Here is a 19,160-nt window from a genome sequence, read left to right on the forward strand (position 1 = left end):
TCTGGTCTGTAGACTTTGGGGAAGTGCGCTGGACCACTCCTCTTTCAGTATCGTAAGATTTACGAGCCAAGAATGTTTCGAAAGGGCGGTACTTTTTACTTATTATTTGTAATGTGATGACATGTGTCCTTCGGTGTGCCACGAGTCTCAAAATGAACGCTCCTTAGCAGGCTGACTGTGACCCGCCCCCGCGAACCAGAAACAGCAGATTCTCTGTGACGGATAGCGCAGAAGAAAGCCGGGTTGGAGCTGCCCTGGGAAGGCAGGAGTGTGCTGGTGTCAACGCAGAGCAACGCCATTTCACTACTAGCTAAGGGAACAGCAAACTGAAGCTACAGGTATTTCTAGCGGCTGTTTCTGGAAATCTATTCGTTTCTTGTGAAAAAAGCTGCTCATCCCGTACTTAGCACAGCTTAGCTCTTCACGTAGGCCTGGGAACGGCCCTCAGGACTTTAACGGAAGGATGGGGACGGGTCAGAGATTTCAAGAGACACGGAGGCTAGGATCTGAGGAGGAATGAGGCCCGTGTGGGCAAATGTCCACCCCTCCAGAGAGTGTGAAAGAGAGTCAAAGTATTTCGGCTAACATTTGTGTGGTCAGTTCTGTCGCCTCTGTACTAATTGGATTGGGCAGCTAAGGCTAGTGCCTTGCTGTCGTTAGTTTGCTAGTTAGCTAGCCCATTCATAGTGTTGAGCTATAGCCACCTAGTCGAACTTAAAAAGTGGTGACGGCTCTTTTCGCTCATGGATTTATACACAGTAGCAACTGTTTATGACCGTGGCCGGAACACAGTTAATGTCCAGCAGTTGGACATTATTGCTCGTCATTCTGGGAAGTCATCTTTGTGACATGTGTTGTCTTTTCTTTCGTTTTCGAGGTTTATTTGAGTATGACGTGTGATAAATGACCTAGCTGGGCTAGCTTAGGCCACTTCTGCTTTTTCTGTGATTACATGCTGCGATCATTGACAGTGTTCCTCTAAGTGTAAGAATAGCTGCCATTGCTGACTAGTCAGCACAAGGCCCACGATGCTACGTGTGGCATGACCTAGCATGCTGGGACATTTAGGGCTCAGCTGGTAAATGTTGAGGTGACTCGGGGCTATATCACCAAGTTTAGGTGCTGGCAAGCACAATAAAAAGGGATTCTAATGGGGTTAGCGACCAAACACGTTACTGTTGAAAAGTGAGACTTTGTTAAACTGACTTTTACTCACTAAGTAAACACAAAACTAAAGTACGTCTCTGAAGGAGCTTGAGATTTCTTCCAAGACCTCACTGCCCCTATTTTAAAAAGCCTTTAGGGTTATGCCTCAGCTCCCTCTCTCTTTTGATGAAAGCATTGTTAGCTTTGCTTTACAACAGTGCTCGTTTTAGTTTCTTTGAGGTCTGTCTGTAGATGGGTTCTAATCTGAAGTGTTTTACTGTTGACATACTTTCCTGGATAAAGCCTGACAGGCAGGATCATATCCTTGCAGATAACCTTTTTGTTAATGTTTTCTAATAAAACCAAAACCACAGTCACTGTGTACTTTGGTACTTTCTGTAGTTTATTGCCAGAAGATTGATAAAGATGAATGTCAGTATTCAGAGAGAGCCAACTTCCATTTGACTTAACAATAAATCTAAGGTAGATTATTTTAATTGCCTGACTATCAGACTCTTTGTGAGTAAAAGGTGTTGTTGGTGAATATGATATTTCTTAAATTTTAAGAATAAAACAACATATTACAACAGTCTAGCTAATCTATGCAATTATTATAAATCAGAATACAGACACAAAACATGTAAATAAAATACAAATGACATGTAGAGATGAGGTTGATATAATGGCATCTCCTTTGAAGGGCAAAAAAAACCCCCACGCTCAAGAGTTTACTTTATTAGACAATGGTGGAGGAAGTAGAAAAAACAGTGGTCCATTTTTAACCCCCCATTTGTTTGTGGTTTGTGCTCCTCTTTTCTGTCTTCTTACCCATTTACTCTCCAAATGGTAGGGCCTGTAAATTGCCCCTTCCTGACCCTAGTACTGCCAGATGTCACTTCCTGTTGAAAAGCAGGTCTTCTTTCCCACTTGAAAATGGCGCACTCTAAAGAAGCAATTTTCTTTTCATTACAAAGATGTTCTTCATCATTTCAAAGTAATTATAACATTAAAACATAAAGGTAAAGTGACTGCTAGTGCACCTCCTACAGTTTGTCGTGAACATTGACTTGCTGCTAGAAATAAAAAATCCTGCAGATACAGTCGTTACAGTCATAACGATTATATGAATTTATTATGTTATTACCACTTAATTACATTTTGTAACACACTTTCATTTGGCCGTCTCCCCACCATTCTACTGTAGGTTTGATCCAGAAAAATAGTTTTCATTTTTCATAGTGTTTATTAAACTTACTTTGGCTATATAATGTATTGTAGAGAAACTGCACACTTGCTAAAAAAGCTCAATTTTTCTGTAGTGTCCTGGACTATAGATGTGTTTTAAAATGACTTGTTGCCTATTATACATTTATTATGTATGCATGGCCTGATTTTCAATTACTCTCTGTATTGCTTTTTGGATCTGATAGTTATCAGGAGTTGTCTCTGTGTCCATGTCTGCCAAAATCAAGAGGGCTGGCCAGCCAAGTGGTTAGATTCCGGGGAGCCAATAACCCGGGAGGGCTTTGTCCTGCGGGCTCATTTTGATGCTGGAACAAGCCTCAGGCCGTACAAAAAAAATCTCATGCACCTTCCAGTCTGAGGCTAGGGACTCAAAGCAACCAAGCCTCATACCTTCATACTGCTTACCCCACCCACACTTTAAATACCAGGAAGAAACGCGGAGTTATTTTGGCACATAATGTACTCTGGCATGGGAGTGTCCTCTAATATGCAATCAGCAATTTCCTGATCTAGCAGCAACTGAAAGTTAATGATTTTATTTACACTAGAAACTTGTGTTTGTAGTACATAGTTTAAAAGGGCTTCTTTATGTTTTGACCTTTTTTTAATATATAAAACCTGCAGTGTGTTCCAGGTAGTTAATGCTTGGGGCAGTCTCATCCAGAACTGTGAAATATATTTTTGGTTTTTAAGTGTTTCTTATTGGTTCAAGTGTAAAGCTTTAACGCTGAATGAATGGCACATTTTCTAATGAGGTCACAGATAAGATACCTGTACAAAAGACCAGCACAGAGTAAAATCTCTTATAAAGACCACATCTTGGTGCATGCTTTCACAGATATGTCTTTGCACACCGTTTATGTTTTCTGTGAGTGTGAAGGAATTCAGTCCTTGGGTTGGTTGAATAAGACAGCCATTTTCAATCAATTATTAAGATGAGACAATCTGATGTATTTGAGTCAAAGTAAAAGTAAAAATGTTATATAATAAAAACTGGACCCAAAAAAAAATGTTTCAAAGATGTTACATAATGGGGAGCTCGTAGTTTGTTCACAGGAAAGGCATGCTGTTTCAAAGACAAACAATTTTTCAAAATTGGATCAAATAGTAGTCATAATGAGCCTGATGTGTTTTTATGTGCTGCGTGTAATGGGAAGGGTTGGGCGAGGCAGGGAGGGGAGAAGGGAGTGAAACAGTATCAACATTATACTAAGCCTGCCAGTCCACAGGAAGCCCTGCAGTGGAAAGTTATTCTTAAATGTATTATCATGGGTAATCTGCTTATTCCAAATTACTAAAGACGTCTGCTCTACAACAGTGACTCCTACGCTGTATTGCTGCCACAAATCTTGAGTATAGTGGGATTGTGTCGCACTTCAGGTCACTCACTGTCGCTGCCACTCTGCATTGTTAGACACAATACTGCTGCCGTCACCCAGGGCTTAACTTACCCCCACTGTCAAAACACGGTGGTTTAATTTTTGTGATAAGTCGCCGTTTTGCATGTGGTGTCATTGTGTGTTGATTTGCAAGAGGTACTTTGCAGCAATGTTGTAAAATGGTTCGTTATTTATTTATTTTTAGTAAAGTTGCTGCCATTGCTGGAAATTTGCAAAGGATGTGACAAAAACATCTTATCGGGGCGATTAAAGCGAAAAAGATATGAACTAGGGAGGAAAAACTGGAGCCTAAAGGGGAAATTTAGGGGGGAAAATGCCAGTTTGTGCTAGTTTATTCTTGCTGCATAGCCTTGAGGAGTCAGCTCAAACTCACCACATAGTTCCTAGAAATATCTTTGGCAGATGCAAAGCTGATGATGTCTTAGGACCACTTGACTCTGTAAACTCTGTTTGGGGTGGAAGAACATCATCTTCTTTTGGCTTTATGCAGGCGGGGGCCGAACTGCAGCTGCAGCAGATCTCATCCTGTGACACTTGGACGTAGGTGTATTTTTGCCCCTTGCAAATCCGGTCCGATATGAGTTTAGAATAACCACCGTGTCATTCTTGTGGGGGCTGAAAGAGGGAGGTGACTATTTAAGACACCGTGAGCCATTTTCTTTTTAGCCTAGTTGCCTTTCTAATGATCTTGACCTATTTGGTCCCCTTTTAAACCAGGGCAAACAAAGTTGAGTCTCACAGTCAGTGTTTTAGGCACAGGCGTGTCTCTCTGTACACAAGTTACACATGTGTACATACGTTAAGCTGTGTGGCTGGGGGACTGTCTTCTAATTGGATCATATTGCTAAGAGGGGGCAGGGTGTGAAGAAGAAGAATCTCCTCTCCTACCTTCTCAGCATTACTGGTGTGCTTACACTCCGGCCCCTATGTACACCTATCATAATCAATTTCCACTCATGAACTCTGCCTAGAGAATCAGGTCTGAACACTGTTCTGAGGTCTATAACCAAAGAGTTTGTGTAAAGATGCATGCAGTTTCAGGGTCTGAATAGTGAATTCAGTGTCCAAGTGAATTAAACCGGGATTCTTTTCTGTTTTCAAAAAGATGTCAGTTTGCAAGGAGATCTATAGCTCTGTCCTTCACTCTCCTGCCTGTGAGCTCAGTAAGCAGTTTCCTGTTGAGTCTGTTTTTGCAGTTGCAAGTTTCAAATCTTTGTGAATGCAGCATGTTGTTCATTCTGCGTATTCTAGTCCCCATTAAAATCAAAAGGCAGATAAACTGGGATATTTTTTTACAGTGTGACTGAAAAAGCGCTAGCCTGTGAGAATGCAATTTCTTAGCCTTTGTGAGGGATCCACCCTTCACTTGTCACATTCAGCCATCACTCTGGCTCCTGTGACTGAAACTTAATATGCTCGCTGAGAGACCAGCCAGACTTGTTAGATGGAAAGCAGCAGCAAGCTGACTGAGTGTATAAATCCTATAAATCTCATTATATCAGTTTCAATGTTTGAGCAGTTTATCCCCTCAGGATCTGCTATTTAGCTGTCTTTATCAGTCTATTAGACTTTATCTATTAAAATTTCAAACCAATATTAAGTGTAAATTGAACAAGATAAGTTTCCTAAACTAAGCTTGGTTTTGTTTTTCTTGGGTTATTGTCCACTTTCAGAATGGCGGTGGATATCTACGACTCTCAGTACCTGCTCATCCTGGCCCCTTCACTGGTCATCGCCCTCATGTTCCTCTTCTTCTGGCTTTTCATGAAAGAAACCTCCTACGATGAGGTGCTTGCTAAGCAGAAGCGTGACCTCAAGTTGCCACCAAGCAAGCCAGACCCCCGTAAAAAGAATGAAAAGAAGAAGAGCAAGAAGAAGGAGAGCTCCAGTGGGGGAAGCGGCGGAGGAACCGGAGGTGGGGGGGAGTCAGAGGAGGATTTGCGGGATTTCGATGTGGCTGAAGGTGCCAACAGCTCCACTGTGGAGGTAGAGGAGGAACCTGTGTCAGCTGCTACCCCTGATCCTGCTCTACCTACACCCACTCCCTACGTGCCTGTTTCGGTGTCACCAGAGGCTCCTACTGGTCTGAGAGAGAGAAAGAAGAAGGAGAAGAAGGCTGCCAAAGCTGCTGCTGCCGCCGCCGCCGCTGCTGCTTCCGCTACCGCCGCCACCACAGTTTCTCCCTCTGAGGAGCCAGAAGTGAACGGCTCCAAGCCAGTCAGCTGCAAGACAGAGGCACCATTGGCTGCAAGCAAACAGTCCAGCACACCCTCACCGAAACGTGAGGTTCAGGTCCAGATCCAAGCTGTTCAGGCTCCCGTTCAAGCTCAGACACCTCCCCAGATTTCTGGGAAAAAGAAGGAAAAGAAGAAACAAAAAGTGGAGTCTGGTTAGTAACCAAGGGTAATGTTTAAAATGGTTGCAGTTTTGTTTTTTGGGTTTTTTTTTTGAAAAAACATGAGAACTGCAAGTAGCAGTTTCATTTGGTTAGTATTTGTTTGAAATTACAGCAGTTGTGGTGAAATTGAGAAGATATATTGCTGTAGTTGCTACTTTCTCAAGTTCGGATATTTGTGCCAGTAACTTTAATGATAATCGAGCATTCTTATTTAATCAATCAAGGCAACCTGAGAAGGTTTTCTGAACTTGCCGTCCTGTCTTTCCAGCAGATGAGCAGCATACAGAGGTTAAAGTGGAGCAGGCCCCAGCTACTGTCAAGAAAGAAGCTCCCATTGTGGCTGAAACCAAAGTTTTAGATGGTGCAACTCAAAGCGTGACCAGTGGCAAAAAGAAGAATTCTGCCAAGAAGCAGAAAACTGATCATGGTAATGATGATAAAATATTGCATTATTAATTAATAACATTAAATTTGAAGAATTTGGCTCTATTAAGACTCTAAAGACAAAATCTAATAAAGAGTATTTTCTGAAATCCAGTTGATGAAGCCCATATTTTGCCAGACTCAGCAGCTTCTGCTAACCACCAGACAGCCCATAACGATGACGCACCATCCAAAGGGTCTGGCAAGAAGCAGAAAAACGAGACTGATAAGGGTAAGAGGTGAAAGCGTGGGTTTTTAATCCCAAAATATTTGTAAGCCCTTTTAAACTCAGTTTCTCGTTTTTGCTGGCCTTAACAGAGAACACAGAGGTGAAACTGAAGGAGCTGCTCTCCGGTCTGTCCAGCCTGGCTCTGTCAGATGCAGAGGCCGTCAGTGTGATGGCTCTACTGCGAGAGAAGAGCCCTAATGCCGTGGACGCCTGGCACAAGGTGAGAGATTAATAAGAGATAAGCTGAATTGGGTGCTGTCACAAACAACATTCCACACTGTTTGCATTTGGCAGGCCACCCAGTGTTTGTAGTTGGACTTTCTATGCCTTCTTTTAAAATGTGTTCTCTTTCGCTGACAGTCCTCAACTAGGCCTGACCCGACTGCCCAGGAAAGGGAAAAGCTTCTGACAACTCTGCAGGAGGAGGCCTCCATTGCCAAAGACAAAGTGAAACAGCTCAGTCAGGTCTAGAGTCCAATCTTTTTCTTTTTCTTTTTTTTTTTTTTGTTCCCCCTAATGATTGTGACATGACTGATTTCCTTCCAACTTAATCGCTGTAATGCTGGAATAATTCCGCTTGGTTCAGTAAAATGCTTAATTTATCTTCATACTTTGCTTCAGGAGCTGCAAGTTGAGAAGCAGAAGACAAACAGGGTGGAATCAATGATGAGGGAGCAACGCGCAGCGATGGAGAAAGAACTGGGCAGTATGCAGGTCAAAGCACAGGGCACCTACCAAGAGCTCCAGACAATGCAAATAAAGGTGAAGCCTTACATTTCAACTATTTTCAGTACAGCAAGTACTGGCTTGTATTATACTTGATAACACTTGGGTAACTGCTAGTGTTGTTTAAGAAATGAGGAATTTCAAAAATATGAAGAAAAAAACTTCTGGCAGCTTCTTTGGCACTCCAGAGAGAGTTGGTGAAGACTCAGTACTGTTAATTGTGTGTAGTTTCAGCAGGTGAGGGAGCAGCTGGAAGGCCAGATCAGTCGATTGCAGCAAGAGAACAGCATCCTGAGGGACGCAGTCAGCTCCGCCACCAACCAGATGGAGAGCAAGTCAGTGTTACACAGCTGTTCACGCTCCCTAGAGTTCCATACATCTCTCATGCTCAGCGTAGTGAAGCATAGTGATTCCAGCTATCTCTCTTAGTCACCTCATTGTCTTTTTACCTTATCTTTCGTTACACAATAGTCTAAGCTATTTGTAGAATGCTTCTGCTGCAATTTCCCATACATATCCCTTAACAAACGCATTTTCGTGTCATGTACGTGTGCTTGATAGGAATTCGGCCGAACTAAACAAGTTGCGTTCCGAGTATGCCGGCCTGATGAAAGAGCTATCAGACAGCAACAGCAAGCTGCAGCAGGAGGAGCACCAGAGGAAGTCACTGGAGGTCAGCTACAAGCAGAACGTGTCCCAGCTGGAGGTACGCTAATCCAGATGCACGGCGTGTTTATTTAGCCTGTGCTTCAGTTTCCCCAGCTGAGACAAAAATGAACCGAGTTGTGCAAAACCTGGTCATGCTTCAAATCTGGTTAGCGGGTGTGGCAGCATTACTCGGGAAATGGGAGGAGGTTGTAGTGGAAGTCCCGGTGAGGGTTATGGGAAACAGAACCTGAGCTGGAAGGATTTTTGTTGCCTTTGGAAGCAGGAATGTTTGAGGCTTTGTGCTGTGTATAAACAACACTTTTCTTGCTAGACACTCAGATGAGCCTTTCCCGGCTTGTCGCAGACCACGATCATAAGATGGAGATTTAAATTGCTGGCTCGACACAAACAAGTCTTGGCAAAGAGCCTTAGTGCGAGAATTACACTGTGTAGAAAAAAATCAGAGAAAGAATCTGCACATAAGCCTCTAGATATTCTGATGGATTTCATAAAGTTTTAATTTCCTCTGCAAAATTTATACGATCGCTCAATTCCAATGAAAATGTATGGAAGGAAGGTGTTCACAGAGTTTGTATCTGTCTCCAGGCACAGCTGCAGGATGCTAAGCGCCGCTGGGAGGAGCTGCAAAACTTTATCCACAGTGTCAATGCCGAAAGAGAGAAAATTCAGACCTCCAAACAAGGTGATAAAACATAACATTGCACCAAACAAAAGTTTTAATTCTTGTGAACCCTAAAAAAAAAAAAATGATGGTGGCTCAGTGACGGCTGTCGTGTGGTTGCAGAGCTCCACAATCAGCTGCTGGCAGTTGAGGCTGAGATGAGCAACAAGAACAAGGAGATCCAGACTCTACACAGCAGCCTGACTGAAGCTGTGGTCTCCAAGGACCGGCTGGAACAGAAAGTGAGGGAGCTGATGGAAATGTCCAAGCACAGTATGCAGGACGACTCGCTCCAGGCCCGGGTTCAGGTGTGCTCACAACTCGCAGTGCCAAACCTGCAGCAAGAAAAATGAAACTGTTATTGTAGTTACATGGAATGATATCAAAATGGATGTGAATGATCTTATAGTCCTCAACCTAATGCTCACTAATGACTTGTGTTTAACAGGAACTTATGAATGAGAACAAAAGTCTTCAGGTCCAGATCTCTACGCAGGTAAATGGGTCAACTTCACACACTTATCATTTAAAGTCAATATGGGATGTGAGTGTGTGAGTGTGTGAGTGAGTGTGTGAGTGTGTGAGTGTGTGAGTGAGTGAGTGAGTGAGTGTGTGAGTGAGTGAGTGAGTGAATGTAGGCTAATGACATTTCTGTTTGATATCTAGGCCACTCATGTCTCCCACATTGAGGAGCTGCAAAAGCTGTAAGAAAGATTTCATCTTCTCAGATATTGTGGATCACATTCCAGGCTGTATCACTGAGCTATATTTCATCTTTCCCTGTGTTGTTGTTGTTTTTCTTTTTTGCCTAGTCTGGCTGAAAAAGAGCTGCAGCGAAAAAGTCTGGAGGATTCTCTAAATGCTGAGAGGAGCAGTGGGGCTAGTAGAGAAACTAACATGCAGGTATTTTCAGAAGAGCACTTCACTACAGCTTCTCTTACTAACATTGTACCGGTTCATTAGTTTGCAGGAATGTGTTGCTGTGTTGAGTGGAAATGTAGTTTTGAAATCCTCTTCCCCACGGGAAGAGGGCATGCTCAGATTTGCAGATATTTTGGGTTCAGATGACAAATTGATTTAATGCACTTCCTGGTATTGTAAACCTAAGACAGAATTAGGAATTCTTTATAATTTCCAAGTGATTGCACAGTATGTCAGATCCTCCCCTGTCTTGGCATAATAAGTGTCGTCTGTATTCATCTGCAGGCCTTGCACAATGAGAACATGTCACTGAAGGCAGAGATTCAGAATCTGCAGGCACAGATTTCTGATCAGGTTAGTTGTGTTGCTTTGCTTTACTGTTTAAGAAAAAAAATCCACTATATGTTGGTGTGGGTTTTTTGTTTGTTTGTTTGAGAGGTTGTTTTTCATTTAAAACAATCTACTTTTGGATGTCCTCTTGCAGACTGCATCCCAGCTGGCTTTGGACCAGTTCCAGAAGAGGTGGGTATGAGAACTGGAGCACATTTTAAATACACCAGCGTCTTAATCTGTCTATGAAATAAATGATCCATAATTCTTTGAACAGTGTCCGGGAGAAGGAGGAAAACATGAAAACTGTAGAGGGCCTGTTGGAGAAAGGGTTGATTGAGGTGGCCAACAAAGAGGAGGAGCTTAAGGTATCTGTTTTCTCTAAAAGACACAATCAAAACATGCTGGCTCATATAAACATATTTATCTGACCACAGCTTCCCCTAAGTAAAAAAAAAATGGTAAAATGGCCTGTATTTACTAGTCCCTAAGGACCCCAAAGCGCTTTACATATCCAGTCATCCACCCATTCACACACACATTCACACACTGGTGATGGCAGCTACATTGTAGCCACAGCCACCCTGGGGCGCACTGACAGAGGCGAGGCTGCCGGACACTGGTGCCACCGGGCCCTCTGACCACCACCAGTAGGCAACGGGTGAAGTGTCTTGCCCAAGGACACAACGACCAAGACTGTCCAAGCCGGGGCTCGAACCGGCAACCTTCCGATTACAAGGCGAACGCCCAACTCTTGAGCCACGATCGCCCTAAGTGACTCTGCATAATACTGTTGGCCTGCTAACCACAATCTTTAATTGATATGAAGTCTTAAACTAATTTGTTTCCCCTAATATAGACTGCAAGGAAAGAGAATGAGTCACTTCAACAAGAAATTGAGGACCTTAAGAAAAAGATGGATAAACAGGTGGGTTCTAAAATGATTATTAAGAAGTATTTCCTGAATTTTTGATTCCTATTCTGTATATATATTTTTTCCTTTTTTCTTCCCTCTAACTAAAGGTGTCTTCAGAGCTGATGGTGGAAGAACTCCAGAGCAAGTAAGATCAATAAAGTTTATTTTGATTATTTAGTACAAAGGTTTAGTTCCAACCATATCCTATTCATGAAAACAAAGGCTACTACTGACTCTGTAAGCATATAAAAAAACGACTTCCCCCTGGCAGTCCAGGACACTCCTAAGACACACCCCTCATAGTAGCTCTTTCAACATCCATTCCCATTGGAACAAGAGGCTGTCTATTGTTGAATGTCCTCTCATTGTTGATATTGTGAAGATAAGCAGATTTCACAGGCGTTACAATATATTGACCCTTATTTTATTGTGCTTCAAAGGATCCAAGAAAAGGAAACAAAGCTGAAAATGGTGGAGGAAAGTCTACAGGCAGCACAAGACAGCAGCTCGGCCAGAGGGAAGACAGTTGAGGTGCAGCCCTTTCCTTGTATCAGTATAAACAGTTTGGCAGATTTCAAAAGACCCTTTCTTCACATTGTTCTTCAGTGTTGTCCTTGTTTGGGCTCTTGTCTGAATCAGTTTTTGTCTCACAGGCTCTGGAGCAGCAGTTGGCTGCCTTGCAGGCAGAGATGGAGCAGCTGAGACAGAAGGAGACAGCAGAAGCGCTGACCAGCTCTGCTACTCAGCTCCAAGAACTCCAGGCTCAGTGAGTTAAATCAGCACCTCAGTGTAAGCTCCCTACGCACACGCCTTTCAAATCCGACTTTTGATGACCAACATTTGACCAACAGGCTGGTGGGAAAGGACCAGAAGATCCAGACACTACAGAGTGAGCTGGAGGCAAGGACGAAGGAGCTAAGCGAGAAGATTCAGCAGGTACAGCAACAGTGCTCATGTTACACATTTTCTGGCTAAAATCATCCAGATGTCATTTGAGGAGGGGGGGGCTCTCTTTACTATGTTAAAGGTTGTCGTCATGCTATAGCTTCTTTATTTGGCTGTTCCTATTTTAGTGTCATGAGATATTCAGTGCTGGTTTTCATTGTCTGTTTCTCTCCCGCACATATAGCAGTCCCACACGGTAGTGCCAAGCCCTGAGCTCCTTACAGCGTGAGTAGTATTGCATGGCATATCAAAACAATACCAACGCTGTTTTATTTTTTAGGCCTGTTTACTGTATTGTACCGGAAGTGTGATCAGTTTTGTAATGTGTGGTTCTGCTGTTTTCTGTCAGGTTGTCAGAGAAGGAGAAACAGGTCTCCATTCTGCAGGCTGAGCTGGCTGAGCTGAGGAACACCGTAAACCTTCAAAGGAAGAAGAATGATGTAGGTTTCACATAGCAATGACCTGAACTGTGGAATGGCACAGGTCAAACCCTATGAGCAATCAGCCCTGCCCATTGTGTTTCACAAAGCACTCCCCCCACAGTGTTGCACACTGCATATATTCATTCTGCCTATTGTTGTCTGCCACTCGCTTTTTGTTCATTTTAAATAGTGCTTTTTTTCCTTGTTTTGTTTGTTTTAAACCAAATACACATTTTTCTTCAGCTCAGGTTGTGTATGTAACACGATTACACACACATCAGTTCAGTGTCTGTTTTGGATTGCTTAAGCTGAGCATTGCATAAGAGGGCTTCCAGCCTACTCTTGTTGTGCTCGCCGCTGGCCATGACTGTTTCAGCAAGCCTGTTTGTGCTTGTGGGTGATTCAGAGCATTAGAAACTCGTCTCTCTTATTTTTGAGAGAGGTTTATTTAATCTGAGAAGCATATAAACATATTTGTATTATTATATGCACACTATAGTTGAAGACACTTATTTTAATTAGAAATAAAACGAATATTTTTTTACTAAATATACCTGTGCAGGCTGTGCATGTTGTTTTAAACCACACATGGTGTCAGAGTAGGACTATCAAGACTTTTTGTTTTTTACATATTTTTAGCTAGTGGAGCATGGATGAGAAATGCCTTTGGTTCGTTTTGTTACTCTACCAGTCTTTATTTGAGGGTCACTGAATGCATTCCCCCCCCCCGAGGCTGAACTGAAAGTAGTATCTCTCTGGAACTGACCAAAACAGGAGCTTCGGGAGAAAAACTGGAGTGCAATGGAAGCTCTGTCAGCCACCGAGTCCATGCTTCAAGGGAAACTCAGCAAAGCTGTCAAGGTTCGACACCTCACCTCAGTCTGCTTCACTCTAGTTCCAATCTGATGCATCCCCCTCCGAAACGCTGTGTTTTGCCATAATCGACCCAGTGAAATTTCTTTTCTGCCATCATCCATAACAACGCTGCATACTCATTTACCTTCACTCCTCCCGCTCTGTTGTTTGGCCTCAACTTTTTAATTGGCTGTTTTTGAGCTGTTGAACTACAGTAATCTGCTCCCCCTCGGGCATCTCCGACTTTATTTAACAAATATTGGCCTCTTAAGTGTGTATACATAACTTTCCTTGACGCTTTTAAGTGTAAGAGGTTTATTTTTTCCTTTCCTTACCCAAAGCTTAGGTCGATGCTTGGAAATGAGTGTGCAGTGACTTAGAAATTCACTAGATGTCATTAGATTGAGATTCATTGTAATCATTTGCAGCTTCCTGTCGTCTCTCTGTCATGTGGCATGCTTTGTGACATTAACTGGTGATCTTAACAGTACAATCAAAGAAAATCTGTTTAATTCAAATCTAGTCCTTTTTTCCCTTTTCGTATAAGAGAAGTGTTAACATTCAAAGCTTGTAATGAATATGCAGCAGTCCTCTAATGTTTCTCAATGCTCTGTTCTCACAACTGAAACATCTTTGTTCTCTATCAGGGTGAACAAAGTGCAACTAAATCAGCTGTTCTTTTCATGCATTTCTACTTCATGTAGAGTTTGCTCCCAGATAGCTGTACTATTAAGAGTTACAGTAACGTTTATTTCAGTCATCCTCCTACATTAGGTGAGGGTACATGCCGAACTATCTGCACAGCAGCTGCTCTCCTGCCATTTGAGTACAGTAGAAAGCACCTTCTCGCGCCTGAGCCAGGGAGTTCCTTGGCAGCTGTTGTGTGCTATCGGTGCATGCTGGTTGGTTGTATTCAGCTCCACACTCTGTGTCAAAGCTGTCTTGTGACAGCGTGTTAATGCAAACAGTGGTTAGACAGCCAGCTGGCTCGTGTATGGCATGCGTTCCCCCTTTCAGACCTCAAAGTTGATGGTGTGTTATTAGAGGACTGATCAGTACTTTTTGTTTGTTGGCGAGTATCAAGGTAAATTTGTGAACACAAATGAGAGATGCTCTGAATCTGATGTGACACATGGCCTAGCTGTGGTCCATTGATGCTTATGGTTTCTCAGAGTAAATGGAACTGGGAGTGAGATTTTTGTTTTTTTGTCCTTTGATAACGAGCTGGCATTATAAAATTTGTGGGATTTTGATTGAAGCAGTCTGATCACTGGTTTGAAACAGATTGATGGGGGTTAAGAGAAAGTTGGTGGTTATATTTGCTTGGATGACCACTGGACCTTGTCATCGAAAATATCTTAAGTATTTAAACAGTCATTTGTTAATCTCCTCTTCTCTTTTTATTCCTTTACAATTTGCTCCCTACCTTCTAGGAGAACCAGACAGCGCTGGCTGTATGTCAGGCTGAGTGCCGAGATGTTCTGCACAGACTTCTGCCACATGTGCCTCTGCCTTCTGAACAGGTATGAGAGGAAACATTTACCTCTATGCTAAATGCATTTTTACACTACAGCTACATGTTTTGTGGTTGATGTTTACTTCATTTTTCCACCTTAATTGTCCTGTAGAACCATCAAGAATGGCTCCAAAGATTTGAAAGGGCAGCAGGTGAAAACTCAGCTCCACAATCCAGCCCTGGATCAGGAGACTCGGAGGTAAATTTGGAAAAAATGCAAAGTTGAACATCATTCCTTTTTCAAATGAGTCCATCAGTAAGTACGATCCACTTTCTAGGAACTGGCTGAGAAACTGAAAGAAGCTGAGGAAACTCAAAGGGTTCTACAGAAAGACTGTGAGACGTACAAGAAGGTTTTGGCAGAGACAGTAAGAGTTCTTTTTATTTTGCTTTTGGGTTTGTTTGTTTGGGGGGGTTCTATTTTTTTTTTTTTAGGGGGGTGAGGGAGTTGCCATCAGTTGCCATTATGGCAGCACAGTGATCTCCCTTCCAAATGGAGCTGTCATTTCTGTTGTGTCCACAGGAGGGCATCCTGCAGCGCCTCCAGAACAGTGTGGAGCAGGAGGAGTCTCGCTGGAGGGTGAAGCTGGAGCTATCGCAAGCAGAACAAAGAGAGGTATGGATTCAGGTTTAGCAAGAGATAAAACTCCAAAATGCACAGTCACTGAAGTGAAATATTGAGAGTTCTCTCTCACTGGATCGTTCTTCTTTCTTTGATCTCAGATGAGCCAGAAAGTCGCAGCTTTGGAGCAAGAGGTCGAGAGACTAACTGATGAAGCAGAGTTGGAAAATGTCAGTAAACCAAACACACAAAAAGTCTACAATGTACACTCGCAAATGTCCTGTTAGAGCGGCTGTCATTTGTATCTCTGCTCATCTGTTGTGCTCTGTAGCTGAGAAGAGAAAAACAGCACTTGGAGTCTGAGTTGGAGAGGGCAGAGCGCGAGAGTGCCACTTATGTGACAGAAGTCAGAGAGGTGAGCAGAAACTGGACTCCTTCAGTCATGTTTAACCTCTTGAGGTGAACGTGCGACCTCTGTGTAACAGTTGAGCTGTTTTCACACATGCACCTTTACCCTGAACATTTGCAGAGAGCACCCAACAGAGGTTGCGTTGAGACTGCAAATGTTATATGCAGTCTGATTGGACATTAGACTACAGAGATGGCAGTTTAAGTCTTTGTAATGTCGGATCGCACTGATGTGTGGTTAGCACAGGTAACATCCTGGTGCATTCACCACTAGCTAGTGAATGTCATGTGCAAGGCTCTACCCACACAGCCCCCTCACTTTAAAAAGACTTAAGTATTTCCATGAGTGCAAATGTGTCCAATTTAGGCTATTTCAGCATTTTCTGCTCTGTGCTACATCTGAGAAACGGATAACTGTGAGAAATATCCCAAATTAAGTCTTGAAATTGTCCAAAGTTCATGTGTGAAAACTGCTCCATGTGTGGTGTTTTGTGGCATCCCACCGTTTGTTTATTCTGGGAATATAAAGTTCACACAGCACAGGTTTTTGTTTTGTGTGAATTTAATCACTTATGAATCTGGTTATCTGCAGTCATGCACAACTGGTTCCCTCTGCTTCATTTATGACCTTTTTTTTTTTAGTTGTGGATGCCTTATGACTGCATAAACTGTGTGCTGGTAGTGCTGACCTGGTTCACCTATGACAGACCCACATTAAACAAAACCCTGTCAAACTCAATTTCAGCTCAAAGATCTGTTGACTGAATTGCAGACCAGACTTGATGGCTCATATACAGAGGCTATCAGACAGAATGAGGAGCTGACTTTGGTAAGCGTTGCTCACCCTCTAGCTAGAGCTCCTTTAAATCTTAGCCTTTATTGCACTCAGCAGTGGCGCGACACTGACTGCAACAGAACGGGGTTCTCTATCTACTGCAAAACTGTGGGTCATCATTCACAAACTCTGTAGATTTGGACTTGTATGGTGGAGTCATGAATAAGATTGGGGGGGTTTCCAGCTTCTGAGTGATGACTCACCTTTGAGTTATAATACTAACTCTTCTTTTTCTGCACCTGCACTCTACTTGTGTCTAACAAATGGCTTGCTAATTAAAAATCTTTCTCTGCCAGGCCAAAAGTATGCCTCCTCTTTGTCTATCACTTGTAATTTAACTTCTCTGATGCCTTCAGGCAAGCCTTGCGTCTGTTTTGTCTGATAGTCACTGAATGTCTTCGGTGGTCATGAATCTTTAGTAGTTTTAAGCAATATTTTGGCTGTGTTCACTTCAACAATAGCACTATAAGAATGACGATCACGTTGCTATGTGGTTCATACCAATTGGTGTGCATTCCTTCTGTTCTTGTGTTAAGTGATTGACATAATGACTGGATTTATCTTACAGTTGTGGAAAAACTGAGACAGAAATGTGCAAAGTCTGGAAAGTTATCAGTGATACAGTCATTTCTTCTGAAGTACACACGAAGTATTGCAATGTCTGATAAAATTTAGGGAATTACTTTATTACTTAAACAGGACTTCCTGGATTATGATTCATCCTCTCAGCTTGTACCAAAAAGCCCACATGAGCTTAGTGCTATTTTTGGTTTGAACATTGTCTAAGCAGGCCCAGGGAAAAAATGAAATCTGTGCAAATGTTGAACTGTTTAATGTAGTTATGTTGGCAGGAGGATTTGTATATGTTCTGAAAAACTAGAAGCGGGACTCAAAGGCCAGGTCAACAGTGCAAAATATCTAAATGTCTGGTTTCTTTCCAGCTGAAAACCCAGCTCACTGAGACGCTGTCGAAGCTGGAGGCAGAAGAAAACGAGAGGCAAAAAGTGGCTGGTGACCTGTATAAGGTAACGGGAATGATCTGGATTTCATTACACTTCTGATAAAGGTCAAACTGCCAACCACAATGCTAACAAGCGGAAATTGCTGTCCCTTCATGCAGGCCCAACAGTCTGTTGATCTGATCCAAGGGGAGCTCTCAAAAGTGACAGACAATGCTGATGACTTGATCGAGAACAGCAGTCTGTCATCACAAAGAGTAAGGGCAGTTTGAGTGTTGTAACACTGTTGTGACACCAAATGTTTATGTAGTGACATCTGATCCTTTTAATGTCATGTTAAGACCAAAAAATTGTGTTTGTGACAGGAGGAGATTGACAGAAACGAGAAAATGACTGCGGGATTGGGCCAGACAGTCACCGAACTGCAGCAGCTGCTACAAACTGTCAGCCGGCAACTCACTAAGAGACAGGAGGGGGTGAGGCCTTTTGATCGTGCGCTTTGTTATTCACAATTGGGTATCATACTCCTGTCTTTCCTCTTGCCAATGAAGGTTAAACTTTGCAATTGAATGTTTGTGCTTTCCCTCAGGAGGCTGATAAAGATCTGCCCAAGGTATAGTGAGACCCCCACGCAGCCACCCTGACTGTATTACAGAGACCACCTTTGACTTTCGGTCTCATCCTGACCACATCACAGCATACTGTCACACCCAGCCACTTCCTCCGTTTCAACCTCTATCACTGCACTTGTACTGTAGGCAGCCTCAAACTGACTCTGGCCAAAACGCTGGCAAACCACTCCCAGACTCACTGCTGGCCACAGAGGAGCAGGCAGAGGTTACTGTTAACTCCAGGCACTATACCAAAATACACACTATTCCACTCCCACCACATTCCTCTTCTTTTAGCAACAATGCCAGTTAATTTTTATTCTAAACTTAATGACATCCAGCATAATTTAAACTATGTGGAAACCATTCCTCTGTTTTAAATTGCTTGTATTTTTCACTGAAATCCTTTTGAGTACTGCAGTAGTTTTGTTGTTATTTGTGTTAAGAGAGGGCAGTGATACGAATTTCCAACTCGACTAAACAAACTTTGGTTTTTCAGTCCTTTTCTTCTTAACTTAAAGATATGTAGTGTTTAAATGTATCAGTTAGGACCTGCTGAAATACACTGTTGATCTGTTTTCCTCCTGATCAGAAAACTATCCAACTGTGCATCCATTATGCATTTATTCATTCATAGCTCCATGTTATACCTTGGCTCAGTACTGGGTGGGAGAAGGGAGATCAGAAGAGGTCTCAGCATATCTGAAGGGTCACTACGTGACTGTAACTATGGAGATGCATGGACAAATTGTACTCAAGTCTGTACTGTAGCTCCAAACAGAAGGGAGTGTGTGTGACCCTGGCTGTGTACGGCCAGGTCAACAGTGTAGGGGTTTTTAATCCTACTGCAACTACTCTAGGAATAAGCGTCCCATATCATCTGTAATCAGCACTCGCTATATTGTTGCTAAGATCATTAACACTGAAGATTTTGTTCTTTTTGTAACGGGTGATGTTAATAAAAGGGATGCTTGATAAATCTG

The 19,160-nt window shown here is 42.7% G+C and overlaps 1 protein-coding gene across 5 annotated transcripts; it reads left to right on the forward strand.

Annotated features, from left to right (window-relative positions):
* The first annotated feature begins 178 nt into the window (after positions 1-178).
* On the forward strand, positions 179-19,160 carry ktn1 (kinectin 1). Of its 5 annotated transcripts, none has more exons than XM_085258232.1 (36): positions 179-338; positions 5,465-6,180; positions 6,458-6,616; positions 6,728-6,844; positions 6,931-7,061; positions 7,202-7,306; positions 7,463-7,603; positions 7,796-7,902; positions 8,129-8,273; positions 8,822-8,918; positions 9,021-9,205; positions 9,346-9,393; positions 9,564-9,601; positions 9,710-9,800; positions 10,104-10,172; positions 10,303-10,340; positions 10,426-10,516; positions 11,008-11,076; positions 11,172-11,209; positions 11,505-11,595; positions 11,718-11,830; positions 11,916-12,000; positions 12,194-12,234; positions 12,359-12,449; positions 13,206-13,292; positions 14,720-14,809; positions 14,915-15,001; positions 15,081-15,170; positions 15,326-15,418; positions 15,526-15,594; positions 15,696-15,779; positions 16,518-16,601; positions 17,549-17,632; positions 17,728-17,823; positions 17,932-18,042; positions 18,156-19,160. In XM_085258232.1, exons 2-36 carry the CDS (start codon positions 5,466-5,468, stop codon positions 18,183-18,185), a joined length of 3,810 nt encoding a protein of 1,269 aa, XP_085114358.1. In that variant the 5' UTR covers positions 179-338; position 5,465; the 3' UTR covers positions 18,186-19,160. The 5 variants fall into 5 exon arrangements, with proteins under 5 accessions (XP_085114358.1, XP_085114360.1, XP_085114359.1 ...); XM_085258234.1 differs by having other exon boundaries at positions 6,752-6,844; XM_085258233.1 differs by having other exon boundaries at positions 6,461-6,616.

The sequence above is a fragment of the Mchenga conophoros genome, linkage group LG19, assembly GCF_057382185.1.
Source record: "Mchenga conophoros isolate Kocher_MC1m ecotype Shallow Benthic linkage group LG19, M_conophoros_male_GT1.1, whole genome shotgun sequence".
Lineage (NCBI taxonomy): Eukaryota > Metazoa > Chordata > Actinopteri > Cichliformes > Cichlidae > Mchenga > Mchenga conophoros.

What these genes read in the sequence shown, in the direction of transcription:
- ktn1 (XM_085258232.1), top strand. Translation starts at nt 5,466, where the DNA reads ATGGCGGTGGATATCTACGACTCTCAGTACCTGCTCATCCTGGCCCCT. An exon ending in GAAGCAGAAAACTGATCATG is followed by an intron (nt 6,617 to 6,727) that starts GTAATGATGATA and finishes TCTGAAATCCAG; the next exon opens with TTGATGAAGCCCATATTTTG. An exon ending in TTGGACCAGTTCCAGAAGAG is followed by an intron (nt 10,341 to 10,425) that starts GTGGGTATGAGA and finishes TTCTTTGAACAG; the next exon opens with TGTCCGGGAGAAGGAGGAAA.